Here is a 12,568-nt window from a genome sequence, read left to right as displayed (position 1 = left end):
GCTAAGCTAGGCTAGATGGAGCCAGTTACCTCCAGGATCTGTGCTAAGCTAGGCTAGATGGAGCCGGTTACCTCCAGGATCTGTGCTAAGCTAGGCTAGATGGAGCCAGTTACCTCCAGGATCTGTGCTAAGCTAGGCTAGATGGAGCCGGTTACCTCCAGGATTTGTGCTGAGCTAGGCTAGATGGAGCCGGTTACCTCCAGGATCTGTGCTAAGCTAGGCTAGATGGAGCCGGTTACCTCCAGGATCTGTGCTAAGCTAGGCTAGTTGGAGCCGGTTACCTCCAGGATTTGTGCTGAGCTAGGCTAGTTGGGAGCCAGTTACCTCCAGGATCTGTGCTAAGCTAGGCTAGATGGAGCCGGTTACCTCCAGGATCTGTGCTAAGCTAGGCTAGATGGAGCCGGTTACCTCCAGGATCTGTGCTAAGCTAGGCTAGATGGAGCCGGTTACCTCCAGGATCTGTGCTAAGCTAGGCTAGCGGTGGGGGCGTCAGACAGAGTTACAACACGCACGGAGATGAGAAGGGTATGTATGGACTTATCTAACTCTGGGAGATACGGGGAATAAGACAAAGTCCCAATAAGTCGGCGTGGTCCTTTAAAATTCAAATACTTAAGTCTTTTATTTGCTTCCACATAATCCAGTCTAACAACTGAAAGCTCTGAAGCTTTACTCTTTTCGAGAACACATTGAAACCAATGCAGCAGACCAACCCAGCTGAGTGATTGTAACTGTGTGTGTGCTGTTCCCAGGCTATGGAGGGCTCCATGCTAACTCTGAGCCTGGCTAACTGGATGGAGCTTCCCGGACTCAAACTGAAGGACTGGATGAGAGAGAAACGCAGGTCTGATGACACACATGTGGGACTTTCAGTCGTTACTAATTTCCTGGTGTCCTTTTACCAGAGAGGCTCGTTCGCAGTTTTACAACTTTAAAACAGGGATCCTGCCAGCATCTAGAAGACCTTAAAACTTGTTTAGGTCCTCTAGGGACTCTGATTAATCCGTTTTTTTGTTTTTTCAATATTACTTGTTCATTTTAGTGCCCTGAGGCTTCAATGATTGTACTGCTGGTATGTGATCCTAAACATTTTCTGATATGTATTACAAATAATTTATATTTTTGATTAAAAAAAGTGTTTTTTATTTCTCTAGAAGTGTTACACTGTTAAAAAAAAAGTAATTAGTGCTCTTAGAAATGGATTTGTCTATTTAAGTGAAATCAAAATCAGGTTCAGGTTCTCTAAATTTTTAATTAGTGCTGTCAGTTAAACGCGTTATACTACGGCGTCAATTCTTTCATCGCGAGATAAACGTTCTTTTTGGCCTAGCAAACATTGTAGTTTTTTCACATGCTATTGCAACAACTAGTAACGTTAGAAAAACTACAACACCACACCGGATCTAGCTAGACCGGAAACTAAACAACAGGCACGCCGCACACACTTGTTTGGGCTTGCGAGCCGGCGAAAGAGTAGTAGGCTAACGTTACATTTTGAGTGGATAGTGAGTGCGAGATGCCGAAATGGATGCAAATAAGATTCTGAATGGAAAGTTTACTTTTAAAAAGTTGCCAAATGGTTCCATTAACAAGACCAAAGTGATGCACTGACATGTGGCCTTTGGGCCCCTAAAAATTGCCTGTCTGCAGGCCAAGTGGTTTTACCCTTTTTTCAAGATTATATTTTGGGCTTTTCCGCCTTTAATTGACAGGACAGCTAGGTGTGAGAGGGGGGAGAGAGGGGGAAGACCTGCAGGAAATCATCACAGGTCAGACTCTAACCCTGGACCTCTGCGTCGAGGAATAAGCCTCTCAGTATATGTGCGCCTGCTCTACCCACTGAGCCAACCACTTTATAAATGTTTTTAATAAATAAAACCACTTCTCAACTTCCAGTTAATATGTGGTTAATTAAATTGTCAGCCCCTTGTGCCGTGATGAAATATAAAAAACTGTCCTTTTGTTGTGAGGTATTTAAACACATCTGTGTTTTATTTTATGTATTTAACGGCATTTTCATGTTTATTTTATTCCAGAAATGTTCGAAACGACCGTGCCACGCCAGCAGAGATCGCCTCCTACTACCAGCACTACGTTTCCCAGATGTCCCTGGAGCAGAGCTTTGCCTGTGGAACCACTGTCACCTCGGTAACCAGGCAGCCTGGCAACCAGGAGGGGGGGCCGCCCTGCTGGAGAGTCACAGGACTGCAGCACAGAGAGGGGGAAGAGCTGGGAGGTACAGTGAATGAAAACAGGGAATGTTGTTTAAAGTGCTCATATTATGCTCATCTTCAGGTTCATAATTGTATTTAGAGGTTGTACCAGAATAGGTTTACATGGTTTAATTATCCAAAAACTCCATATTGTAGTTGTACTGCACATTGCTGCAGCTCCTCTTTTCACCCTGTGTTCAGGTCTCTGTTTTAGCTACAGAGTGAGACCTCTCACTGCTGTAACATCTTTGTTGGCAGTCGCACATGCTCAGTAGCTAGGTAAGATCACATGCTCAGTACCTAGGTAAGGACTACTAGCCAGTCAGAAGCAGAGTATGAGGGCGTGCCCTGACAGTAGCTAGGTAAGGACTACTAGCCAGTCAGTAGCTAGGTAAGGATTACATGAGCTAGCTAGCTGTTTCTGCAACTTCGCCCTGTACAATTTATTTTGTAGATTAGGGTGAATTTGTGTGTGTTGTAGCAGTGTTTTGCCATTGAGAACGAGCTAGCATGCTAACGGTTAGCCCCCTAACCCCCTCATCTCGGCTGGTGACGTAGAAAGCCGTGCAGATTTTGACCAGCTCACCCAGAGACTGAAGGCAGGACACATTCAGAAACTGTATCTCACTCTAAACAGCATGGATGGGTTTTTCAAAGTTTGTATGTGTGTGGAAGCACCAAAGACACAAAATAACTCCCCTAATCCCAGAAAAAGTGATTTATTTATTTTTTTTTCATAATATGGGCACTTTAAAAAATTAAAGCGAGTGGCTCATATTAACCTCCATATCCTGTTCCCTCCATCTTGCTCCATCCTGCCAGATGGTTCTGCTGTTTCCGAGGCCGTGCCGTTCTCCATGTTGGCCCACAACGTGGTGTTGGCGACGGGGACCCACGACATCCCGGCCCGGCTTGGCGTGGAGGGCGAGTCCCTGCCCTACGTCTGCCACTCCTTCTGGGAGCTGGAGGCCGCCATCTCTCGCGGCGAGCTAGACCAATCGTCAGACCCCGTGCTGGTGGTGGGGGCGGGGCTTACGGCGGCCGATGCGGTACTGGCCGCCCACCATCTCAACACGCCGGTTTACCACGCCTTCAGACGCTCGGTCACTGACCCCGGCCTCATCTTCAACCAGCTGCCCAAACTGCTCTACCCAGAGTACCACAAGGTAACTGTTAACCCACAATAACAATTATGACTAGGGCTGCAACAACGATTATTTTCATAGTCGATTATTCTGTCGATTATTTTCTCGATTAATCGATTAGTTGTTTGATCTATAAAAATGTCAAAACATGGTGAAAAATGTGGATCAGTGTTTCCCAAAGCCTAAGAGGACGTCCTCAAATGTCTTGTTCTGTCCAAAACTCAAAAGATCTTCAGTTTCCTGTCCCAGAGGAGAGAAGAAACTAGAAGATATTCACATTTAACAAGCTGGAATCAGAGAAATCTGATTTTTTTTTTAATAAAAAAATGACTCAATCGATTATCAAAATAGTTGGCGATTAATTTAATAGTTGACAACGTTGCACCTCTAATTATGACCGATTTCATAATATCCGTAGAACCGTTAAAAGCTAATATTATTACAAATAAAAAGGTTATTGAAAAAGTTTTTTTTGCATGATAAAGATAAAATAATAATAAATTGAATTTATATAGCGTTTTTCATGAACTCAAAGTCGCTTTACAGGACAGGTAGATAATCAAATGGGTATGTGTGGGATATGCGTATACACATGAGTATTTCTACATCCTTCATATATATATATATTTTAAATGCTAGCTATCTTATTTATTTATTGTATTTTTTACATTATTTATAATTGCATTCTTTTAGGTACTGATGGGTTTTTATGTCTGTTTTTTATGGTGGTCCAATGCAACGTAATTTCGTTCTACACTGCACTTCCTTAAGTGTTTTTAGTTATGACAAAATAATCTTGAATCTTGAAAAAACAATGCACAACAAAACAAGATTCAGGCACAGATGAGAAGAGAGGGGGGTGTGGAGCTATGGATAGGCAGAGGTGAAGAGATGGGTCTTGAGGCGAGACTGGAAGATGGTGAGGGACTCAGAGGTGTGGATCTCTTGGGGGAGGGAGTTCCAGAGCCTGGGAGCTGCCCTGGAGAAGGCTCTGTCCCCAAAACTGCGGAGGTTGGACTGTGGATGCAGAGGAGACCGGCTGAAGTGGATCTGAGGGACCGTGAGGGTTGGTACGGGGAGAGGAGACCCGCTGAGGTGGATCTGAGGGATCATGAGGGTTGGTATGGGGAGAGGAGACCCGCTGAGGTGGATCTGAGGGACCGTGAGGGTTGGTAGGGGGAGAGGAGACCCGCTGAGGTGGATGTGAGGGACCGTGAGGGTTGGTATGGGGAGAGGAGACCCGCTGAGACCAGCTGAGGTGGAGAGGAGACCCGCTGGGGTGGATCTGAGGGACCGTGAGGGTTGGTAGGGGGAGAGGAGACCAGTTGAGGTGGATCTGAGGGACCATGAGGGTTGGTAGGGGGAGAGGAGACCAGCTGAGGTGGATCTGAGGGACCGTGAGGGTTGGTAGGGGGACAGGAGACCAGCTGAGGTGGATCTGAGGGACCGTGAGGGTTGGTACGGGGAGAGGACGTTAGTGAGGTATGAGGGGGCCAGATGGTGGAGGGCTTTGTAGGTGAGGACCAGGATTTTGTAGGTGATCCACTGTATATAATATATAGGCTATATAATCTATTTCTTAACTGCTAGTAAACATGCTAGTGCTAACTTTTCACTAGCATGTTGTGTTTTGGAGAACCATAAATCAAGCTTAACTTTGGTCTCTTAGGGTTAAAAAATCAATTTTGAGAGTTTATGAATCGATATAGCATCATTTAAATAAGGATTGATTTAAAACAGAAATTTGATTATTTTTTAACCCAGCCCTAGCGCTCAGAGCTTGACAAGCAGACACACAGCTGACAACCTCGCAGGGGGGGTGCAGTGGAGACGGGGGTCTGACATACACATTGACAAACACATTGAAACCAATAGACCTTTTTCACGGCAGACATGTTGACATGTCATAGTAGGAACAGCTCAGGTGTTTTCTAACCATTAATGATGGCTGCATTCCACTTAGGAGAGGTCCTGGTATTGAGCATGCTGACTCACTGAGGTAGCTCACTGGGACACTAGATGGAACTGAGCCATCGTTAAGGTGATCAATCTCAGCTTCCTACTATGACAAGTCAACATGTCTGCTGTGAAAAAGGTCCATTCAGCAGATCAATCCAGCTGAGTGATTGTTGTTGTGACTTGTGTCAGTCGCGCAAGCGGTTCCAGAAAAGTGGCCGCGACAATGCACGATACATCGTGGCTGTGCGACCGGTACGAGTCCGCAGCTGTCCACGGAACGCGGAAAATATGTCCAAGCCTCCCGGACGGGTGAACTGGGACACCGTTGCCTGCTTGGTTAATGATTAGTCATCAGTTAACGAGGGTCGGGTATCAGTTGGGAAAAAAACCCCTCTAAATTAGCATCCCTAGTTAGGAGAGTTTGACACATTAACCTGCTGATAGCTGATAGTTTTTCAATATTTAATAGTCTAATTAAAATGCAAAAATCGTGGCCGGGTTAACTCCGACCTGCGGCCCTTTGCTGCATGTCATTCCCCCCTCTCTCTCTCCCCTTTCATATCTTCATCTAGGCCTAAAAAGCCCAAAAAATTATCTTTAAAATGCAAAAATCAAGACATTACATTTATCAAGTATTCAATGTTTGCACCAGTATATTGGGAAAGGAGAGTGTAACTCAAACTGTCTGTATACAACTTACAGGAAAGCCACATGCTTGATGAATGACTTCAACGATTAATTGATTATTCAAATTATTTGTGATTTAATTTCCTGACGATTGACCAATCAATTATTGGACCGATGGATAATTCGACTAATCATTTTTTTCCGGCTTTGTTGCAACAAAAGCGTGACCTTTTTCAGACGGTCAGGCTTCAATATAGAGTTACATCTAATTAGAGATGCTCCGATACTGCCTAAAACGCTGGTATCCGTATCGGGAAGTACTGGAGTTAATGCACCGATCAGATACCACGTAATAAAGCCCTAAAGAAAATCTACGTTAAAGTAGTTTATTTATGTTCTTTTTACGTTATAACTGACTGTCAAACTGCAGAATATAACAAAGTTCTGGGGCGTTCATTGTTCATGTTTCTCAAAGAGTTTAACCTGAGCCAGACTGACAACAAAGATAGAAATAATATCATATCCATACAGAGATAGTAGTATACAGCTGTTATACATCATATCATCTATACAGAGATAGTAGTATACAGCTGTTATACATCATATCATCTATACAGAGATAGTAGTATACAGCTGTTATACATCATATCATCCATACAGGGATAGTAGTATACAGCTGTTATACATCATATCATCATACAGAGATAGTAGTATACAGCTGTTATACATCATATCATCATACAGAGATAGTAGTATACAGCTGTTAAAACATAATAAAATATATGACACACTGGTATCAGATCAGTACTCGGTATCGGCCGATACGGAAGTTCAGGTATCAGAATCGGTATCGGGAAGCAAAAAATGGTATCAGGTTATCTCTACATCTAATGCACTTGTTTATCTTTGGCCTCTAGGTTCACCAGATGATGACTCAGCAGCAGTACCAGCCAAGCCCTCCACCACAGGACCACGCCCAGAACCTCCATGACCCCTCCACCCCTTCCTCCCTCCCTCCCTCCTCCTCCACCACCCCCTCTTCACCCCTCTCCTCCTACACAGGGTACCTGAGCTTCCCGCGCTACAGGGTTGTGGCGCTCAGACCCGACCGGAAGTGCATTCTGGAGTCTGACTCTGGCCAGCGGACGGTGGTCCAGATCTCAAAGGCGCTGGTTCTGATCGGCGCCCACCCCAACCTCTCCTTTCTGGGTGACAATGGCCGTTCGCTTGGCGTCAACCCCAACGAGCCAATCACGTGCCGGAGGAACCCGATCGAAGTGGACCCGTTCACGAACAAGGTGGTTGCGGCAGACGGGCCGGGCATGTACGCCATGGGGCCACTCGTCGGCGAGAACTTCGTCAGGTTCCTGAAAGGAGGAGCGCTGGCTATCGCTAGCGACCTCGCCAAGACACAAAGGGTGGGGGGAAGGGAGTTAACCACAGACAGATGGGTGGACAGACAGACGGAAGCAGAGGTTTGTGATGGGGATTCGTAGCAGGTTTGGGAATGGATGAGTGGACTGAGGCGAAACCAAACTACTCTGGTCGGATCCGAGCTCATCGATTGAGACAACACAGGAATTGCTGCAAACAAAAGGTTTTCCACATATTACAAAGTAGGGAAATCAAGCGCGCTGCTAAGTTGTTTTGAGGTGTGAAACGGCCAACAAATGGGCTGTAGGACTGGAAATACACTGGTTTGGATGGGTCTGATCTGTTAGTAGATCTACTGTAGATTTGGTAGGGCAAAATAAAAGCCTTCAGATCTGAAAATCCCGAAAAGCAGCTTAAAAAAGAAGCCGACAGTTGTGCTCCTACCGAAATACAGGTCGGTCGTACGTAAATTGGAGTTAGAATGAGAAAGAGACACTGAAGTCAAGGGTGTGATGGTGCGTTTGGGTCATGCCTGTAAAAGTATAAAGCTTAAAATGTACATCTTTACCAACTACAAGTTGTTCTGGAAGGCTGTAAACTCCATCAGCTTATGTGTACTATCCAATACTGGATTTTAGAGGCTGATACCAATACCTGCATTTGAGTATTTCAAACTCTGATATCAATATATTGGCAGATAATCTTTTTCTATTAACATTCTGGATGACGATCACTTGAATTTGGGTGACATGTACTAAACAAGACAATTTCCAGTAACAAAATGCCAGTGCCCTCTGGTGGTCAAACAATGCCAACACCCTTTTATAATGACCATGTACATATCTGCCAAATATTTGGCTTTTCTGTAAAGCAGTTTCTCATTGGCCGATATGTCTGTGATAAGCTAGAATCAGCTGATTATACTGGCTGTAGTTTTAGCTTTTATGAACAACTGGTTTATGGTAAATACTGTACATTCATATCATGTTTTTAAAGGACTGTTTAACATGTCCAGGCTGATACAACCAAACATATGAGTTCATAACCAGTATATTAGAACTTTTTTTCTAACTTTACGAGTTGATGAGGACCAACACAAACGGAGGTGGAAGAGGAGATCTGAAAAAAGGTGGAAAGAAAGAATCACGAGAGGCAGCAAGAGAATAGAGAACAGAAATTGAGAGAATATTAAAAGAGAGAATCCAAGTGTACGGACTCCACCGCAGTTGCAGACTCGAAGACTTTGCGGGCAGCGTTCCCGGGAAGTCTGCGAGTGCTGTGGGCCGTCCAAATCCTCAATTCATCCAGTCCACAAAGGGGCCTCGAGCAGACTTTGTGCAGATTTCCAGAAGAGTCTGCTTGGGGTGTAGACTTGACTGATTTAATTACCCAGCATTCATTGCAAAACAGATATAACAATGTAGATTTTACAGTTGTGGAACAGAATTGAGACCTGTGAACGTACGGCTAAAGTCCGCGAGGGCTGAGCCCCCAAGTGCGGAGGGTGGACATTTGGATTCAGCCAAAGACAAGACTTACATCAATTCTGGTCTAGTTTTCTCATCACTCAAGGCGCCTTCAGACAGCCTGCGTCGGCTGTCTGACGGTCTGGCAAAACATAGGTCTTTCCATTCATTTTGAATGGGGGTAGTGCGTTAAGGCTGCAGTGGGGGTTGCCGCTATAGACGGTGAAATAAATGGACACGTCGACGCCATAGACTTCCACGGAGACCAGTGAAGTCTAAGCTCTTTCCCGGTGATGTCTGAGCGTTACTGAGCAGCCTCCAACTGAGCTTGAAGACGTAGATGTGACGTGAGCAACCTGTCTGAAAGTTGGAAGTCTTCTGGTAGCTGTGCCAAGAGAAATCTCAATCATTCCCAATCTAGCAGAGACCAGAGCAGGAGCAAAATGTTGCTGAAATATTTTGTTCCGATGCTTTCATGGACTCTCTATGGGCTTCTCCCTTGACTGTATGCCTCCATGCCCCCCCCCCCCGCCGATTTCCTGCGAGCTTCTCCTGTACTATACGGTAATTCCTCTACTATGAGACAGTAAGTCTCGTGGTTATGACCCAATCGTTAGCCTATTTTTATAAAAACGTCTGCTACGGAGCCATAACGTGAGGTACAAGGTAATGGAGCCTTTTATACATTGTCGTGTTTCTTTAGAAATAAACAATGGACAAATAGAGTCTTTAAACTCTTCAGATGTAAAGTTATTCTCTGTCAAAATGAATGGCAGTCAATGGGATGCTAACGGGGGGTGATGGCTTGGTAGCATCAGAGTCCCTCCATAGGAGGTACGCTTTCCGGATGCTAGCTTACCCACCTTGGTTGCCGCAGTGCAGACACTTTAAAAAAAAACGTAATACCGACTCAACTTTTGGAGAAACGCAACCCCGCGTCAAGCCACGCTGGCCAATTATGTAACTGGCGATCAGACTTGTCGGTGTGTTTTGAGCTATGGTTTAAGGCGGTTTGAGAATCCCGTACTGGAAACAGGAAACATCAACTGCCTCTATCGCTGCCACAAGAACGTTTTAAACACTATGAGGGTAAAAAATTAAACACAAGCACTGAACTGCCCGGGAGTTTGTGTAACAGCTTCCTGCAACAACAAAGCACTCGCTATGTCTCGCTCGTCTCTTCGCTCCCCCTGTGAAATAAGGCTGCCTTCGAGTGCAGTCGGAAACGCCGAAATCTGTAAAAAGATGGGATGGGAAATGGTAATTGTGAACTATAAAGTCTACTTGTGCTTCGTTGGGTTGATTTAAACCCTTGTGTTGTCTTCCTGTCGACCATGAACTTGGTTTCCTTCTGGGTCAAATTTGATTATTTATTTATTTATTTTTTTGGGTGCTTTTTCTGATGCCTTTGACGCTTTCTTTTTCAACGTTTTTGTCACATATTTCAAAGTTGTTTTTTTTATTCATGGTCGATAAACCTAATTGGTATGACATCATACCTACTTTTTGAGTTATAACAAAGCAGAAATTGTGAATTATTTTGACTAATAGTTAAGATCAGAGGATGTTGAGTAGATCACAGACTGGCTTATCCAATCCAATCCAATCCAACTTTATTTATAAAGCACCTTAAAAACAACACTGTTGACCAAAGTGCTGAACACAGTCTATAAATAAACAATAACATACAACAGAGGCACAACACAAAATAAAAAATAATAAAATAAATGCAATAATACAAAACTCAAAGTCAACCCTCAAACTGAGTTAAAAGCCAAAGAAAATAAATGAGTTTTAAGACGAGATTTAAAAACAGGAAGGGACTCAGTCAGTCTGATGTGCAAAGGCAGCTCATTCCAGAGTCTCGGAGCTGCCACGGCAAATGCACGGTCACCTCTGGATTTACGTTTGGTCTTGGGGACGACCAGTAGTGCCTGGTCAGCCGACCAGAGCGAACGAGAGGGGGTGTAGGGCACGAGCAGATTAGACAGGTACTGGGGGGCCAGACCATGCAGACATTTAAAAACAAAAAGAATTTTAAAATCAGTGCGAAAGTGCACAGGAAGCCAGTGGAGGGATTATGTCAAAGTTTAGTCTGTTTTGAAACCATTTAAACATTTTTAAGTGCTAGAAAATTGAATAAAACGCCCAAAATGCAAAGAAAGTAATCATTCATTTTCCCCGTGAAGAACGTTGTATGCATCCAACATGCATCCATGTTATTTTGGGGCAATTTGGTTGAAAGAAACCCAAATTTCTGATGTTAAAAACTTTGGAAACAGGTCAAATTTGACCTGATGACAACACAAAGGTTAAGGACCCAACAGGACATCACACAAATGGCCCGTTTCCTTGATACTCCCTAAATGCTTCTTTCTGTATATCATTCCCCATGTATGTTTTGTGTTTATTATGGGTTTTATGAATCTATGGTGCTTTATTTTTCACAGGCAACTGTACCTACCTGATATATGTAACAAAAGCAAAACCTTTATATTGTTTTCTATAATTTCTCTTGTTGAAAATGTATCGCATCCAAATACTTTTTTTGCACCAGGTTGATGTTTACATTAAGGATTGACCTCCAGAAGTGTTTGTTTAAAGTGCTTTTCTACTTAACAGGACGACTAACAAACTTCAGCAGTCGTCAACGCAATATAGCCCTTATACATCCATGTAATAAAAGATCCGATCACTCAAACAAAGGTTGATTTTAATTGGAGAATTGATTATTTTAACCAAGCGTTTAATTTTTATTTGTTTTTTCACGGGATTTGTTGACAACAAGTAGCCTGGTTGACCCCAGACCTTCTCAGCTGTAACTGAGAGTGGGGGGTCTGGGGAAGCTTTATTCACAGCCCATTTCCAAAGGGGCGTCACCAACGGACGCCGCTCAAATGCCTCTGGCCGCCATTGGAGAGTTCTTCAACCAATCAGACCAACGATCCAGGTGACGTAGCAGCGACAGCGGCATCAACGGTTGCTGAGCTTCGGTGGTCGTCATGTTGAATGTAAACAAAAAGCTGCTCGCCGTCGCTGCGCTATCGTCATCGGGTAAAGCTGCCTCAACAGTTGAGATTGGTGTAGAGCCCGCCTCAACGGTTGGGATTGGTGTAAAGCCCTCCTCAACGGTTGAGATTGGTGTAGAGCCCTCCTCAACGGTTGGGATTGGTGTAAAGCCCGCCTCAACGGTTGGGATTGGTGTAAAGCCCTCCTCAACGGTTGGGATTGGTGTAAAGCCCGCCTCAACGGTTGGGATTGGTGTAAAGCCCGCCTCAACGGTTGGGATTGGTGTAAAGCCCTCCTCAACGGTTGGGATTGGTGTAAAGCCCGCCTCAACGGTTGGGATTGGTGTAAGGCCCGCCTCAACGGTTGTGATTGGTGTAAAGCCCTCCTCAACGGTTGTGATTGGTGTAAAGCCCGCCTCAATGGTTGTGATTGGTGTAAAGCCCTCCTCAGTGGTTGTGATTGGTGTAAAGCCCGCCTTGACAGTTGTGATTGGTGCCTCGATTTGGAAATATTGGAAATGGGCTTGAATGGGCTCTTGGCCAGACGGACTTGCAGAGCAAATCTCAAATTTGCCGGAAGTTCGTCAGGGTTTTCCCAGGCTAAACGTAATATAAAGTAAATTAAAATATAGTATATAATATAGTATATCATCAGACTTATTTTTGAAAGTGTTTGTCAGCTATTTTAAGGCAAATACCAAATTGAATAATAGCTAAAAGTTACAAAAACAAAAGTGAGACTTGTACTATTGTATACTGTATAGGAAACATGGAAT

General features: G+C 44.2%; 1 protein-coding gene across 1 annotated transcript in view; it reads left to right on the top strand.

Moving 5' to 3' along the window:
• osgn1 (oxidative stress induced growth inhibitor 1) overlaps positions 1-8,053 on the top strand; it is a 29,684-nt gene extending 21,631 nt beyond the window's left edge. Inside the window, exons 5-8 of the mRNA XM_031304931.2 lie at positions 753-844; positions 2,037-2,236; positions 3,036-3,379; positions 6,862-8,053. Coding sequence (XP_031160791.1) covers positions 753-844; positions 2,037-2,236; positions 3,036-3,379; positions 6,862-7,440 — 1,215 coding nt within the window. The 3' untranslated portion in view covers positions 7,441-8,053. The remainder of the gene's footprint in view (positions 1-752; positions 845-2,036; positions 2,237-3,035; positions 3,380-6,861) is intronic.
• The last annotated feature ends 4,515 nt before the right edge of the window (positions 8,054-12,568 follow it).

Source organism: Sander lucioperca, chromosome 6 (genome assembly GCF_008315115.2).
Source record: "Sander lucioperca isolate FBNREF2018 chromosome 6, SLUC_FBN_1.2, whole genome shotgun sequence".
Taxonomy (NCBI): Eukaryota; Metazoa; Chordata; class Actinopteri; order Perciformes; family Percidae; genus Sander; species Sander lucioperca.
This window is presented reverse-complemented; position numbering and strand designations above follow the sequence as displayed.